Here is a 17,584-nt window from a genome sequence, read left to right on the forward strand (position 1 = left end):
ACATCGTTGATCGATGATGCGATGATGAACTTTTCAGACTTAGATTCTGCTTCATGAATAATTCACCAATTTGAAAAATGACACCTAATCATCTGACTCTTAAGTGACAGTGAGGATGAATAATTGAAGCAAAAATATTATGAGTTCTCAGCAGCTAGTTTGTCTTTAAATTGGGTTTTAAGTGGGTTTTGTTGCATGCCTCAATGATGCTCAGTTTCATGGGGCCAAAATCATATTTTAAATTAAAACTTTGCTTAAATTACCTTTAATAAATCAAAGAAATAATGTAAAAAAAAAAATGGAATTCAACGTTTGTGGATTTTTAATATAAAAGCCAAAGAGTATTCGAGGCCGACTGACTCTGACTCTCCAAAACGAAGACGGAAATGAAGGAAAGTGAATCATTTTAAACGTTTACTCTTTCTTTCCGAATCATAATCTTCTCAACAGCAATGGTGATAATTTGGTGAACGGCATGATTAAAACACAACGATTGCGTATCATTTATAATCTGTACACCGACCACATAAAAATAATAAATCGATAAAAGTTATAGTCAGGAGATAAACGTATTTTTTTTGGCAAGTAGAACTCATGATACGACGGGAAACCACACTGCCATCTAGCGTCGAGGCGACAGACCGCAACTTCCTGTGACGCAGGGGAGACGCGGTAAAACGATTTTCCGGTTTGTTCAAGTGGATAACGGGCATGGCATCCGACGCCACCGCCATGGATAGCGTTAACGGGCGAGAGGCCGTCTCCCTGAACGGAGAACCGGTCGTGAAGCGGCCACGGGAGAGCGCCTCACAGGCGGAGGCGCAGCTCCGCGTCCCGAAGGAGCCCCACAACAAAGTGACCGTGGTGCTCGGCGCTCAGTGGGGCGACGAGGGCAAAGGGAAAGTCGTGGACTTGCTCGCAATGGACGCGGATATTGTGTGCAGGTGTCAGGTACGTGCCGCCGCCTTACACGGCTAAATCCGAACCAGTGACGTCACGCGGGTGGCCTTTATTTAAAAAAAAGAAAAGAAAAATCCGCTAGCGTAAAAACAATTAACGTCATCGTTCAACGTCAGCAACCTCGTCTGATGTCTGACTTCCCCGGATGTAGGAAATGCTAAATGAAAGCTAAGCATGCTAAGCATGCTAAGCCGACCGGAAGGAGCCCCTCCGTGACGTCGCTGGGCGTTTCGCGCGTCGCTCGCGTCGTCTTGTTGAGCCCGTGTTGTGTTTGCAGGGAGGAAACAACGCGGGCCACACGGTGGTCGTGGACTCGGTGGAGTACGACTTCCACCTGCTGCCCAGCGGAGTCCTCAACAAGAAGGCCGTCTCCTTCATCGGTACCCGGAAGTCCCCCCCCCTATCAAACCCCAACAGACAGCCTTAGCTAGCACACGTAGCTCAGGGAACTCCTGCAGAGTTTTATAGCTTTAAACAGTAAGCTAAAGCTAACATTGCCACCGTCATGAATTTGCTGTATTTTTGTCTTGTCCCCTGAGGGGTCGCCACAGCAACCCAACCTTCTCCACTTCACCCTGTCCTTTGCGACGTCCTCCCCAACACCTTCCACTCTCATGTCCTCCCTCACTATACGTCCATGTCTCTTCTCCTGGGTCGTCTTCTAGCCCTGTTCCCTGGCCGTTCCATCCTCAGCATCCTCCCACCGATACAGTCCCCGTCTCTCCTCTGGACATGTCCAAACCATCAACGTCTGTCCTCATCTCCGAAACTTCTAACCTTCACCGTCCCTCTTATTGTCGCATTTCTAACCCGACCTGGTCACTCCCAAGGAGAACCTCAGCATCTCCGTCTCCTCCACTTCTAGCTCCGCCTCCTGTCTTTTCCTCAGAGCCACTGTCTCTAAGCCGTCCATCATGGCTGACCTCACCACTGTCTCGTAGAGTAGTAAAACAACCTGTGTTGTTGAAATGAACCCCCCCGGGGAGGAAATAACGGTTGTGTTATTTTCCGTTCAGGTAACGGGGTGGTGGTTCACATCCCGGGCCTCTTCGACGAGGCAGAGAAGAACCTGCAGAAAGGCAACGGTGAAGTGGACACCGATGTTTCGGTCATTTGTTTTGCTGTGAATTAGCTGGTTGTGCTAGTTTACGCTAACACGTGATTTGCCGTCCCACACGCAGGATTGCAAGGATGGGAGGAGCGATTAAAGATTTCCGATCGCGCCCACATTGGTGAGTCGAACATTTAGCAAATCGCATTGTTGAGTTAGAAGAAGCTTTTTTTTTTTTTTTTACGGACGGTCCGTTCTTTCTGCCTCCAGTGTTTAACTTCCATCAAGCCGTTGACGGCATTCAGGAGCAGCAACGGCAGCAACAAGAAGGGAAAAAGTAAGTCCACTCTAATTGGTCCAACTCTTCTTCTGGCAAAAAAGATTATTAAGAGGATTAATATAGTATTTTATTTATTTGCTCTTTAGTTTGGGGACCACTAAGAAGGGTATCGGTCCCGCCTACTCCTCCAAGGCTGCTCGTAATGGTCTGCGGATTTGTGATCTGGTCTCGGATATCAAGGTTTTTGAAGACAAGTGAGTTTATATTATTTTATTAGTTGTTATGTGGCGATCTAAAATGATAGCGTGGAAAAGAACCTTGAACCGCGTTGAGGATGGTGAATGTTTTCATAAGGAGAATTTATTGACGGCTCATTCATCTTCAGTTATGTAATAGTCCAGCGTCTAAATGTGATCAATAAAATTCAGGGATACATTTCATAACATTTGCACACTTGTAGGATCGCCTATTGCGTTGTGGCACGCGCGCATATCACTATCGTTGGTTTAATATCAGGTAAAACTACTGTTTTACCTTCACCTGCCACCAGGTGGCAGCACCTGAATGCGATATCTGTTGGCACCTTGCTCTAAAGAGCCCGTCTCTCCTGCGCGAGGTTAAATTGTGGAGGTTTATTCGTGCACAGAAGCGTTTCACGCAAACAATCTCGTCCTCGCAGGTTCCGCATGTTGGCAGAACACTTCCTGACGATGTATCCGAACCTCGACATCGACGTCGACGGCGAACTGGAGCAGCTGAAGGTGAGGGGCGGGACCGCCATGTGCCAGGAAATACTGGCGGTCGCATAAGACGGTATTTTTGTCTCGGTTGCTTGGCGACGGTATTGTGACAACAGGACCTTTTTGAATTTGAAGACATTCTCGCGCGTCGGCAGCAACAGGTGCGAATAGTAAAATCGGAGACGGCTGGAGTTCTCCCGGCGGTCTCGGTTTCAGGGTTGGTGGTTTCTGTTCCTGCCAACTCCGTGTCGCCGTATCGTGATTTACCGGGACTCATAATCCAATGCTGCGTTTAACCCCTTACTGTCCAGCCGGCTGGAACCGCTTCACAGAGGACCGGGATGTATTTTTAAATGAACCGGTTTTATGACGAACCAATAGTTGATCATTTCATGGTCAAGTACCTTATACTGCTTTATATACTTCTTTAGGTATTTATTTCTGTAGTGCAGTATCATATCTCCTATTTTTCCAAGTTTAAAAAAAATTCATCTTACAATTTTTCATTACAATAACTTTATTTCTTTAGTCTCTACGTCATTTTTTATTATGTATTGTTATTAATAATTGACTCTGAACTGAAAAGCTTTGGACTTATTTTTCTAATTAATTTGAAGTCTATAAATACTTTATACCCGTTAAAGATAGTTTGCATATGGCGTCAAATTATCCACGTGGGTTGATTAATATAATACATATTTTTAACTTGATGTAATTTATTTAAATCTATTTAATAGTCAGCTGTTAGTCGCTCCAGTCTAACTTGTTGGTGGGGCTGTCTTTCAGGCGGCTGCAGAGAGACTGCGCCCCCTGGTGACCGACGGGGTGTACTTCATGCACAAAGCTCTTACTGGACCCAGTAAGAAAATCCTGGTGGAGGGAGCCAACGCCGCTCTGCTGGACATCGACTTCGGTGAGCGCGGACGAGTTTGTCGACCATTTTGAGAACGCGATCCGTCTTTAACGGATATCCGTCCACTCAGGGACGTATCCTTTCGTGACGTCTTCCAACTGCACCGTGGGCGGGGTGTGCACCGGCCTCGGCGTGCCTCCGTCACACGTCGGCAGGGTGTACGGCGTTGTCAAAGCGTACACCACCCGGGTGGGCGTGGGGGCGTTCCCGACCGAGCAAGATAACGTGAGTAAATGAGTTGTGTGAACTCTTCGGACGCTTCGTCGGGCCCGTTTAAAGGCGCTCCTCGCGTTGTGCTTTTAGGAGACCGGCGAGCTGTTGCAGTCCCGAGGCAGAGAGTTCGGCGTGACAACGGGCCGGCGGCGGCGTTGCGGCTGGCTGGATCTGATTTTGGTCAGATACGCCCACATGGTCAATGGCTTCTCCGCGTAAGGGAACCGGCGCAGCGTCTCAGAGCTCGGCCGTGCGCACGCCGTCGTCGCTAGCTGAGCAGAGCGATTTGTGTTTTTTTTTTTTTTGCAGGATTGCCCTGACGAAGCTTGACATTTTGGACACGCTGCCGGAGATTAAGGTGGGCGTGGCCTATAAAGTCGATGATGAACCTCTTCCGAGTTTCCCCGGTAGGTCTTTCAGACGCGGAGCGACCTCGCCGATGTAACCGGGCGGCCTGTGGCCCAGCCAGAAAGAACGTCCAGCATTTTAAACAGGCAGCAACAAGCATTAGCTTAATGACATCAAATGAAGTAGAGGGCCGCTTTAATGATTGTGTTTATTATCTATCGATTATGTTTCGCGTTATAATGTCCCAGAATCTCAGAACCGCGTCTCGACGACGCTCCAAGTGTCTGAGCTGCAGCCTAAACAGCCGCCGACACATTCGTATTAGCATAAAGGACATAAATGGATGCGTTAGCGCGAACGTTCTGCGTCTGGACGCGATCGATGATTCACGTCTGCGTTGAGAGGCGCTTGTCCGTAAACAGATTGTCCTTTCGGGGCCTTTCTGTCAGAGCTTCTTGCTTTTATGCTCGGTAATGTTTGCATCCGTCAGCTTTTACTAGCAGGAAATGCGAGTCCATTTCACTCCTGTCTTTATCTCCTTTTTTTTTTTTTCTCGGCTAATGTGCTAAATGTTGGATTAGCGGCTGTCTTTCCTCAATTTCAACGTACATTTCTGAGCCAGAAACCGTCTCCGTCCCTCGCTCTGCCGTAGCAAACATGGACGTCTTGACCCGGGTGTCGGTGGACTACGAGACGCTGCCCGGCTGGCGCTGCAGCACCGAAGCGGCCCGGAGCTTCGAGGAGCTGCCGCCGCGGGCTCAGGGTTACGTTCGCTTCATTGAGGACTTCCTGCAGGTTCCAGGTTTGTGCCGAGAACATGAAGGGGAGTCGGGCCGAAGACGGACCGCTGCTCATTTCGTCTGGTTCTTCTCATTTCAGTGAAGTGGGTCGGCGTCGGGAAGTCGAGGGAGAGCATCATCAAGCTGTTTTGATCCCTCCGACCGCCGTTCGGATGCGAAGCTCAGATTTCGATGGCATTGCCCCAGAGGGTTTATGAAACGCTCCGTTGCTGCGTGGCTTTTTACATTCACGATGTTTTTGTGCGTCTTTTATCCGACGGTGTAAAAACGCATCACATTCCAGCTGTGATGTCATTGCTCTCAACACGTGTCATAAGCGACATCGACGGCAGCTTAAAATGTGCGAGGCGTTTTATTTGTCTGCCCAGTTGGAGCGAGACAAAGCCAGGCAGGAAGTTAGATGCCGGCTTCCTTCCGGAATTTTCAAAATAAAATGTAGAAACGGATGAGAGACATGGAGGGAGCGTCTCGGCGAGTGAAATCGAGGTGTTGGGTTTTATGTGTGTATTCCTGCTCAGATTGCTGTTCTCAGTAAAAAGGGGGCCGTCTCTTCCTATCACTTCCTGCTATTGTTTTATTTCTACCAACGGTTGTTTACGTTTAATTCACGATGGCCTCCAAAATAAATCAAAAAGTTTTTGCCTTGTGATATTTAGACTTTCTACTTATTGTTTAGTTTTTCCATTTAACTGTGGTATTCTGGTGGCTGGTTTTCGGCTCGTCTTCATGGTGTGTGTATTAAAATCTATTTCCACTACATTTCATCCTGATGCATTTGTTTTACAGAGGAGGGTTTGGAAATTAACCTGCCATTGCTTTCTGCTTGAAGTACTCGTAGTACATCGTAGTACATACAAGTATGCACACGAGCACTACGTTCCTCTGCCGTAAGCTCAGCCAGTAAACATTTATAACAGAGTTATAACTTTAGAATCAGCAGACTGGTTAATAACGATTTGCTCTGTGCCTGAACTACGTTCAGCTCTGATTGCTTTAGAAACGGATGCGTGTACCGGTAGTAGATATTTGCACTTCACACGTCGCTCATCTTGTTTCTCTCGCTCTTCCTCTGACGATTTAAAAGCTTCTCAGGAGCGGGAGGGATTGGATTAATGCGTAAAGTGGATTCCTTGGTCGATCGATCGAAGGTGTAACAGCGCATCTCACATATTTTACTGTCTTCAAAAAGCTGGGAAGGCCTTCAAACTTCTTATTTTAAGGGATTCATTTGATTTTAAAACCTGACATGAATTATTTCCTGTGTAATTAAGGGACATTGTTAAAGCAGCGTTCTGCCTAACATAAATATAATTGATTTCCTGGCTGCTATCCTATTTATTTTTTGTTTATTTTACCAGGTAAAATAAATTCTCATTCACAATGATGAGCTGGGCCAATGGAAATCCATCTGATCAATCAGTTCTGCAAAGGAAACAATCAATAAGCAAATGGACAGAGATGAAAATTAAAGATCCATTACGTCAAATCCACAAATCACAATTACACGGATTATTTAGCTGTTTTTTTTGTAACTCAATATTATTGGCAAAGTATTTTTGTTTTTCTGTCTTTTAGTATAAAACAAATCTGCTGTAGGTTAGTATTCAATCTGACACCAAATGAAAGTTGCAGACGTTTGCTCTAAACAATCAATTTCCAGTCCAAGAAGTCCCTGCATCATCAAAAAAGGCCTGAAAGTGGATCTTCCAGTACATGCGTGAAGCCTTAATTGAAAATAAAGTGCTCATAATAGCAGCTCAGCCTCAGCCCCCCCCCCCCTCCTCCTCCCACTACCGTCCTAATTGTGAGTACATTTATGATCAGGTCAATCACATTCTGGGTTTTTTATTCTGGTCTAGACTCTGGTTAGTCGTTCATTCCTCTTCATGTCGTCTTCCAAAATCCTCCTCTTTTTCCTCCAATGGTTGGATGTATTTAATTCATCTTAACCAATCCTCAAGTGGAATGTAAAGGACAACTGGAAGTGAAGCCATCGAAACCTGCGAGAAGTAAGGAGTCATACATTTGCTGATGTCTTTTACTGCACGATGCCTCTGTGCATGTTACACGGAGTTACCTGGTGTACCCTGGTGACCCCTGGTGAACCCTGGTGACTTATTAGCAGATCCATGCCCACTTGTGCCAGAGCGATGCAACACCTTTTTCTCTGCTGCTGGACCGAGGCTCGGGTTTTCTTAAGAGCTTGGAGGCAGCAGCTCTCAGATTGAATCGGGGGAGGTAAATGTATTTAGCAGTATATTTGGTAAGTGCATTAAATAGATCTGATTCTGGTGCACAGCTACAGGGTCAAGTGTGAAGCGTTTCACAGGATGGAGAAGAAGCCTGCCGCCGTTGCTCAATGCATCCAGACACATTTACAAGCCTTATTACTGATGAGCTAACGCTTATGCTCAGAAGTCTATTTAACACACTGAACCTCACACTGTTCACAAGTCACTTAATGTAAATTGATCTGTATTTTTCTTTTTTTTTTAACTCCCTAATAAAATTATCTTGTCACCCAAGATTACACAAAAACAACTAAATGCATTTCCATGAAATTCAGGGGGCCAGAACTGAAGCCATTAATTTTTCGATGCAGCTCAGAATGCAAAGGAACGATCCCGGATTATTCATCCACTTTCTTCAACATTATGGGATTGGGTGTTCCCGGGCAGCTAGAATGACACTCATTAGCTTGCAGCTCCCTTTAATTCAATCAAGGCTTTTTCAAAAATCAAATTCATGGTTTGGTCGTTATAATGTACAGAACAGACTATCAAATGAGAAAACATACAAATCTGTTGGATAGTTGTATAAATCAAGATCACATTTTTCTTTTCTTTTTTTAAATTGTCTTCATTGCGATCCAAACACTTTTTGAAATTTGACCCCTTTTGCTTCCTGTAGTGAATTTTTTTTTTTTTTTGCTTGCTCATCTCATTCAGCGACGTGTTAAAATCAGGCGTGATAGATGATCAATAGAGTTATGTATTGCTGGTGATGTCTTGGCTTCACTTCTCAAACTGCTACGATTGTAAAACTGTCAAATAAACAGAACAATGAGAAAAATTTAAATCTGTGAAATAATAGTAATAGAAAAAAATACTTTTGATTGAATTAGATGACTGAATAGAGAAAAGATGCTCCTCACATCTAGCATATAAGGCACAGTGTAAACAGCTTCTTCTAATAGCAACGCCCCCCCCACATGTGGAGTTTGGACATGGAGCCCCTGATGTAAATTTAAGCCTGCACTAACTTAACAGACAGTTGCAGTGATGCAGCAGACCCGGCCTGCACACACACACACACCTTCATCGCTCGTCATCGTCCAACCAGTAGCTGTCCACTGACACCACCATCCCTCCCCACGGTCAGAAAGTGCACACAGTGCAGAATCCTTCAGGGCACTTTCTCGTCTTCCTCACCGTGGCACAATTTAGTAAAAAGATGTGGTGGCGGGGGCTTTTACAGTCCCCGCAGCTTCACCATCAAAAATGTGCTGGTGAGGAAGATGATGATGTACAAATCGAACCGCGGTCGCTCCCAGGGCCGAGCGGCAGGGCAGAATATCAGGCCGAAGCCGTCCCGGCGTCTGCAAGAAATAACGAGTCATTTAAGATGAACTTGACTGAAGAGAACGTCTAGATTGTTAATCCGATTATCGATTAATCTGGAGACAACAAAAACAGTTTAGGATGTTTAGTCAAGAGTTACGTTCATGTTTGAGTACGGTGAGAGCATCAGTGAGTCAGAGCATCTCGGTTTGGGGTGTTCCTTTAGGATGTGATCAGCAGACTAATGTCTATTGATCTGTGCTGAGAGTGATAGATGAGCGGCATCGGGAGAAGTTCCCGATTTTATCCAAAAACATGCAATTTAGGTTCATTGATTTCTCCAAATTGTCCGTAGTGTGTGTGTGTGTGTGTGTCAGAGCGGTTGTCTGTCTCTGTGTGGTCCCCGCAATGTGTTGGCGACACGTCCGAGGTGTACCCCGCCTCTCGCCCAACAGCAAGCAGGGATAGGCTCCAGCGACCCCCGTGACCCGCCAAGCGGAAAACCAATACGGAGAAGGATGGATGGATGTTATCCTCGTTTTTGAGTCAAAGTTCAGAACAACCTTCCGTCCGTTCCCCGCGGACAAGAAAGGTTTTCAATTCGGCACAAGCATCCACTTGGTGGTCAGAGGTCAAAGTTCACCGTGAACTCGAAACCTAAAAAATCCATGGGCTCAGATTTAAAGTTAAATCTCCCTCGCTGTGAAGTCACATTTTCTATTTAACCAGATTATGCAACTAGAATCATTTTATATGGATGACAGACACACACACAGCAATTCTGTGGAGCGGCTTAATGGAAGATGGGATGCGGTGAAAAACCCAATCACACTTCCATGAATCTCCAGTATTGATCCGACTGACAACACGCAGACAAGACTGAAACCAATACTGCTGATTATTAAGAGTAATAAATCACCGGAGAAAACTATGGAATGAAACTGGTGTCTGAAGAAACTGCAAAAATCATCGTCATCATCGTCATCATCATCATCTCAGCTACTCTCCCTCTCTGTGAGGTCAGTTTGAGTTTCTCTCTTCTGCCATCAGCGATCAGCCTCCACCTCCTCACTCACAGTCAGACACGCTCACACACACACACACACACACACACACACACACATACTTCCCTGCATGCTTCTGCCTCGACTCGGGAAACGCTCCACTGTGGACCCTCCTGACCCTTCGTTTTGAGGTAGGCTCACGGCGTGACGGTCAGCGTGATAAATGCCGGCGACCCTCCGAGCAGCAATAAAAGAGGATCCCTGTGACTCGGCTGCAGCAGCGCTGTCGGCTTGTATTTTCTTTTTTACGGCCTGTCTTGTGTTCTGTGTGACGCTCAGAGGAGATAAACTGCATGTTGCATGCTGTCCTTTGATAATGCATTGCTGGTTGTTTGTTGACGTGTTGCAGAAGCAGCTGCAGCCACATTGTCTTTTTAACTTAACTTAACTTAGTCCAGATGATGCGACTAGAATCATTTTCAATGGATGACTTTTGTCTTTTAAGTCCTTCATTCATATCATGTTTTATTTGCCCCCCTTTTTTCCCAAAGCTATTTTGCAAACGCAGAGATTCAATGGCTTAAAACGATCAATGGCGTAAGTGAGTTGCTGATTTGGGTCCTCCCGGCCGATGTAACCGCTGCTGTAGTTTTGGATGAAGCCCAGCAGATCTCCTGATTAAAAAGCTGGAGTCAATGACTTGGATTTTCTTTCTTTCATTTTGGCCCACAGTCCAGTGACTTTGTGAAAATAAAATAAAATATAAACCTCCCCTCTTCTCTAAAACCTTCTCTGAGTTCATTCCTGGTGTATTTGGAGATTCTTTCACTCGAGATGTTCAATCCAGACTTTTTTTCTCCCACTTCCCAATTCAGATTGCAAATATGGCACATCGACTGCTGCGATAAAGAGATACAGATATGAGATATTATTGATCGACTGCTGCGATAAAGAGATACAGATATGAGATATTATTGATCGACTGCTGCGATAAAGAGATACAGATATGAGATATTATTGATCGACTGCTGCGATAAAGAGATACAGATATGAGATATTATTGATCTACTGCTGCGATAACTAGATACAGATATGAGATATTATTGATCTACTGCTGCGATAACTAGATACAGATATGAGATATTATTGATCTACTGCTGCGATAAAGAGATACAGATATGAGATATTATTGATCGACTGCTGCGATAAAGAGATACAGATATGAGATATTATTGATCTACTGCTGCGATAAAGAGATACAGATATGAGATATTATTGATCTACTGCTGCGATAACTAGATACAGATATGAGATATTATTGATCGACTGCTGCGATAACTAGATACAGATATGAGATATTATTGATCGACTGCTGCGATAAAGAGATACAGATATGAGATATTATTGATCTACTGCTGCGATAACTAGATACAGATATGAGATATTATTGATCGACTGCTGCGATAAAGAGATACAGATATGAGATATTATTGATCTACTGCTGGTCACCATTACTGATGCTGAACAACCTGATGAGTTGGTTTGAGTGAAATAATAATAATACACAAAAAATAACAACCGTAAAAACCTTTAGTAAAAAATAATTAGGCATTAAAAAATATTTGTTTTAAGTAGAGAGTCAGCAGGAGTCCACGCAGCTCCTTTCCATCCACGATGCTCATCACCGTCCTTTGTCCGTGTGTTGGACACTGAGGATTAGAATTTATGGTCTCTGTCAGCAGAGAGGTTTAATATTTATTTGTATGTCATAAAAAATATGAAAATACTTCACACTATAGCAGAATTTATGTTTAAAAAAAGGTCAAGCTTAAAAAAAAAACAGGCGGGTCTACAGCTTCTGAAGTTAATATAACTTTAATTCAAGGAATATCCAGAGTAACGCGATCTGGAATAATTATGATGCTCCGGAAACACAAGTGCGTAGAAAATAACTGTGGCACGCTTTGACAAGACTTGACATTGCTGTTGAATTTCACATGAAAACATGCATCTCTGGTTCTGTCCAGTGTCCCCTCCCGTAGAGTGTGTGGTGGACAGGCTCCCCATCGCTTACGGATCCAGGGACTCCATCCTCAGGCCCGGGCAGAGGAAGGACTGGAAAAGACGACGGCGTGGGGAGCTGAGACGGATCAGCAGGTAAAAACCATCATGGTAAATTCATGCGTGACACAAACGCCTTCATTTCCCATAACCCTCCGGATAACAGCCATTTGATTGGGGGGGGACGTAGCATCTGCCGTGTCAGCAGTGCGGTGAGACCCGACCCGAGTCCAGTTTAAAGTGCGGCTGGGGATGTGGTCACGATGAAATCCTTACGCTACGTTTTTTTTGTGGTCGCTAAATGTTTCAGCTGCAGCAACTGGGATTCCGAGCACGCCGGCGGCGCCGAACCTGAAGCCGGCGAACATCAGTCGCTGTTTGGACTCGGTGGAGGGGCCGCCATGCGCTGCTCCACCCTGCTTGGCATCTTGACGGGGGTGCTTCTGTACCTGGTGCTCGGAGCCGTGGTGTTTCGTGCCCTGGAAGCTCCGGCGGAGGAGAACAAGCACACGCAGCTGCAGGAAACGCGGCGGGATTTCCTGTTGAACTTCACATGCGTCGGCCCCGACAACCTGCAGGACCTCATCGAGGTTACAGCAACTCTCTTTGGCAATGTGGCACCGGGTGGATCTCTAGCCAAATTCTTTCTGTGACAGTTACAGCATGCTAAAGTCACACGAATTCCATTCAAATGTAAAGCTTTATTTTAAATATGAATTGTAATAGTTTTCATTGATTCATCCTGAATGAATGAACGAATGATAAAACCATCCGTCCATCCGTCCATCCGTCTTCCTGCTTTCATCCCAGGACGTGGTGGAGGCCGTCGGAGCAGGCGTGGATCCGAGCAGCAACATCACCTACGTCAGCCGATGGGATTTGGCCAGCGCCTTTTTCTTCTCGGGGACGATCATCACAACAATCGGTGCGTGTCCAGAAAGAGACCGTCAAGACCACGAAACGTCTTCACCGGGCCGCGGTCATTCCTCAGGTTCATATTTAGTTGACCTCTACTCCTCTGTCTGTCACCCGCTGCAGGTTTTGGAAACACCTCACCAAAGACAGAATGGGGCCAGGTGTTCTGCATCTTCTACGCGCTGGTGGGCATTCCGATGTTTGGCTTCCTCCTCGCTGGAGTCGGAGACCATCTGGGCACCGGGCTGAGGAAAACCGTAGCCAAGATAGAGACCCTCTTCCTGGTCAGAGCCCGGACGCCGAGCATCCAATAGACCGTGTGTGTACTGTACACGCCCCTTCGTTTGTCTCATCCCACCGTGTCGTTCCGCCTTTGCTGACAGAAATGGCGAGTCAGTCCCACCCTCGTGCGAGTCATCTCGGCTGTCCTGTCCATCTTGTTGGGCTGCCTGCTCTTCGTTGCTGTGCCCATCCTGGTTTTCCAAGACGTGGAGAAATGGACTCTTCTGGAATCGGCGTATTTCGTGGTCATCACCCTGACAACAGTAGGGTTTGGAGACTATGTTGCAGGTGTACAGTCGTTGCTACACCTTGACAGAGATGTGAAATGTGAGACCCCCCCCCCCCCCCTCCTCCTCCACCCCCTTTCCTAAGACTAGACTGCTGCCTTTGTGCCTCCTCACAGGTTCTGGAAACGAGGGCAGCGACCACTGGTACAAGCCTTTGGTGTGGTTCTGGATCTTGCTGGGTCTCGCCTACTTTGCATCGATCTTGGCGATGATCGGCAACTGGCTTCGGGTTCTTTCCAAGAAGACGAGAGCTGAGGTAGACTTCTTCTCTTATAGATTGCATTCATCCTCCTGCCACGACCTTTCGTTAGCTCTGGGTTTTCATCGCCGTCTCTTAGATGGAGGAACTCCGGGCCCACGCCACTGACTGGAGTCAAAACATACACAACATGTCGGTGGATTTTCGCATTGCCGGAAAAATGGACGACCGCTTCAAACGGCGTCGACGGAAGCGCCGCCACGGCCGCAGTGTACCCGCGACTGGTGGCGGCGAGGGGAAAGAAGAGGGGCGTGACAGTCAGACAGAGTCTCTATCTTACTCCTCTTCCTCCTCCTCCTCCTCTTACGAATCGGGGTCCGGATCAGAGACTGAGTCTCCGGCCACTCAGACAGAGCGAGTGCCCGAAGAAAGAAGCGCCGAGCCTGAAAAAGAGGCGACCCTTCCAGACCCTCACCTGTCGCAGCCTCTGGACTTCTTTGGCGAGAACCTGGCCTTCATTGACGAGTCCTCAGATACCCAGAGTGCTAAACTGCATTTGAACGCCCTGCTGGACGAGGCTCAAACCAACTCTGGACACTCGCGCCCCCCAAAGAGAAGACGCCAAAGAAGACCTGCTCCACAGAAGAGCCCTAAAGTCGAGTGCTCCAGTCACGTCAAGGGGAAACTCAATGGACACACGAAGCCAGCTTCAGATCCGCCGCTGCAACCTTCGGATCAAAGCTGATGACAAACTGCACTGCTAGCACAAGAATCCGTAGAGGGCGTGGCCAGGTAGCTATGTATATGCACTGCCGGATCTTTGCATGCGGGGGGGGGGGGTCTGTCTGCCTCAGTAAAGTGATTTTTTTTTGCTCATGATCCCACCACTTTTCTGAGGAGATACTGCCCTCTACAGGGTAAAGAAAGAAAAGCACTACCACTATTTCAACGCAACCACATTTGCCACAGCAGCATGATGCTGATGATGATGATGATATTAGTCAGAGCCTGTTATTCTTGAATCCTGCCAACAGCTAAACGTATCCCGAACAACCTTCTTGGACATTTTGTCGTCGAGGAAAACCTTTTTTAAATACCTTCTACAACAATAATATTTGCATTTTGATGGCTGAATCCTAATCCTGTTGTACTGTATGTATGCAATAAAGTTTTTTTTTTTTTTTTTTTTTTAAAGCATGACTGTTTTTACGAACATGCTTTTATGAGATGTAGGAAATTTATTATGCCAGATTGTATCCTGGATTTTAAAGGATAGCCTCAGTTTTCTGACAGGAATGGCAGTTCAACATGAATCACAGTGGAAGCTTTAAAGGTTTCTTCAGACATTTTATTTTGTTAGAAATAAATAGAAATTGTATGTTTTATTTCATCATTTAAAAGTCAAAGACACTACATATTTTCAGTAAAGCTTTTGTGTTTACAGGTGAGAAGACCATAAATGTGGTATATTGCATCATGGAGGCACCGTATAAATGCCCTTCTAGTTGTCAATATGGCCCTTTTAGCATGAGCCGCCGGTCCTCAGCTGGTCCGTGTAAGTGATACGCCACTGGAAACTCAACCTTGGCGTTTCTATTTGAAAGCGGCACCAAGGACAAATGTGGTGCAGCAGAAAACGATGTCTGCGTCTCTTTGTTGTCTGTGTCCAAACACGTATTTGTAAAGTAAAGCTGATTCCACCTTCACCAGATTATGATACATCGCATCGCGGCACGCAGGAACATTTCATAATGAATCCTGCACATTAATCAGTGTTTCCTCCGTGAAACACAACAAGCAGATGGAACGCACTGATACGTTTCCCCTCTCTGGGGCAGTCAAAGAATAACTCATACAGAACGCTTCATTGCTTCAGCGTTCTTTAAACGGAAAGAATTTACATTTTGGTTTTTTTGGTGACCGTTAGAATGAGTTGGAATGGGACTGATTCTATTCTGCCTTTTGTTGCCCTGGTAACATGCTTCTATTTTGAATATGCTTGAAACAAACAAACAAACAAAAGGAAGTTGAATATTCTTAAGTCCATCATGCATGATACGTGAAAACAGAACCATGTCCCGTGGCAGTGGGTGACCTTTTACTGGAGGACAACGCACAGATGCTATGACGTCATCAGCACCGTCCTTGCAGTGTCCCGAAGCTGCCACTAGAGGGAAACAAACAGGACTGAAGTTCAGATGTGGGTGAAATAGAATCCAAGAAGTTGAGTGTGTTCAGAATGTATTCCTTTTGTGAATGATCATTTAGAGACAGATCCTGTTGCTGCTATTCGCCGGTTCACATATTGATCAACTGGATTGGAAAACAAACCTCAATGTTAGACATTACAGGTTTCATGTTTCTTTTTTCTTCTTTAGATAAATATTTAATTCCAGCCAAATCATTTATTTTATCGTTTGGGCTGAAGAACACTCTGTTAAAAGAACTCAACGTTCGGCTGACAAAAATAAATAAAAGTCTCTATTGAGCAAGGTGTTTATAAAGGTGGAGCCTGTCCTCCATCAGTGCTTTATCTATGACTCACTGATGTTCGGTGCTATTTGTGTAGCACAGCCAGGTTTCTCAGTAGCTGACACCTGTCTCAGGTGCAGTAAGAAGCACCCTGCGGGACTCCATCTGGCGTTCTCTGAGCGTTCCGACTCCTCAACTCGACACTGATTATATACCGAATCCGGATTTTCGGCTGTAGGGCGCCTCTAATGAATTCAGCATGGCCGCCTTCTGCGCTGGTGATGAGAAGGACTCTGCGCCATGCAGTGCGATGTAGAATCGCAGCGTCTGCAGCAGAGACCGCATGACCTTGCTTCAAGGTCGAAATGACACCGCCGTCAGTGTTTCCTCTCATGCGCGCAACACCGAAAGCCTCCTCGGTGGCCACTTCTCTCCGTGCCAGTTGTCAGCAGGCGTGTCGGGGAGCGCGGTGGAGCCTATTTCAAGAAGCAGCACGCTACAAAGTTCCACAGAGAAATCCTATTATTATCCGCTGCGTGATAAAAAAAATAAAAGGGATTTTTATTGATAACGCATTAACGCGCATGGCAGGTCTATGTTTTTCTTTTTTTAATTACACTTCCTGTGTGGTTGTAAATATCGTATTCTCAAACTTTCTGTTCCACTTCCTTAAAACCTGAGAATAATAAAATAATAATAATCATATAAGGACAACTCTAGTATTGACTTGGACGGCATTTTAAGAAGTGAAAAATCAAGAAAATATGAGCATAAAACGTATAGACTTCAACAAGACAAAGAGGAACGATAGAATTTTATAGGAATTTTCATTTCTCCGTTTCTTTGGTGAAGTTTGCTGCAGCGGAAACGTCACGTTGCGTCAAAGGTCGCAGCGGATTTCACTGCGCGCAGCCTGCTCTTACGTAGCGCGTCACGATATGGACGTACACAGTGGGGTCGTATTTCCTTCGCGAGCTGCAGACTCTCATTGTGACGCTGATGACGCTGGTGGAAGGCGCGCGCGTGCGTGCGTAACGGAGACACAGCGGACGGAGGGAGGAGAAAAGCTACGACACGGGGACGACGTCACTGCGTCGCGTGAAGCTCGCGGGGGGGATGAAGGCGGAAACCGGAACTCAAGTGTCAGTAGCATGCTAAAATAAAACTACTTGTTATGCTTTTATTTTATTTTAATTAGCATGTGTGCGATTCAAGGGAGTGTGCTTAGACTATCAAATGACGAAGACGTTATTACGTTCGGACATCGATACCAGCTGACGCCAGGAAAGAGTTAAATTTGAGTAGTTACGTTTAATTCTGAAATTTGACAAAACCGGATGTTGTGAGTTCCTCCTTGAAACCTTGACGCTGATGTCCAACTAAAACATCGGCGGCAGCAGCTGAAGGCGAGGATTTATAACGCCAAGCGCACGGAACCGAGCCGGTGGACAAGTCGGCGTGTTGCCGTTTAATCATCTGATTTTACGGTAACTCGGTGA

General features: G+C 45.9%; 2 protein-coding genes across 2 annotated transcripts; both read left to right on the forward strand.

Annotated features, from left to right (window-relative positions):
* The first annotated feature begins 710 nt into the window (after window positions 1–710).
* Window positions 711–6,058, forward strand: adssl (adenylosuccinate synthase, like). Its single transcript, XM_068744196.1, has 13 exons — window positions 711–951; window positions 1,238–1,340; window positions 1,977–2,045; window positions 2,142–2,192; window positions 2,282–2,348; window positions 2,438–2,545; window positions 2,971–3,052; window positions 3,818–3,944; window positions 4,015–4,169; window positions 4,248–4,372; window positions 4,467–4,564; window positions 5,158–5,307; window positions 5,385–6,058. The coding sequence occupies exons 1-13, from the start codon at window positions 712–714 to the stop codon at window positions 5,435–5,437; spliced, it is 1,428 nt and encodes a 475-aa protein (XP_068600297.1). The 5' UTR covers window position 711; the 3' UTR covers window positions 5,438–6,058.
* Window positions 6,059–12,331: 6,273 nt separating this feature from the next.
* LOC137900315 (potassium channel subfamily K member 4) lies at window positions 12,332–14,358 on the forward strand. The gene is made up of 6 exons (XM_068744378.1): window positions 12,332–12,520; window positions 12,741–12,855; window positions 12,969–13,129; window positions 13,229–13,415; window positions 13,531–13,670; window positions 13,753–14,358. Exons 1-6 carry the CDS (start codon window positions 12,332–12,334, stop codon window positions 14,356–14,358), a joined length of 1,398 nt encoding a protein of 465 aa, XP_068600479.1.
* The last annotated feature ends 3,226 nt before the right edge of the window (window positions 14,359–17,584 follow it).

Source organism: Brachionichthys hirsutus, chromosome 10 (assembly GCF_040956055.1).
Source record: "Brachionichthys hirsutus isolate HB-005 chromosome 10, CSIRO-AGI_Bhir_v1, whole genome shotgun sequence".
Lineage (NCBI taxonomy): Eukaryota > Metazoa > Chordata > Actinopteri > Lophiiformes > Brachionichthyidae > Brachionichthys > Brachionichthys hirsutus.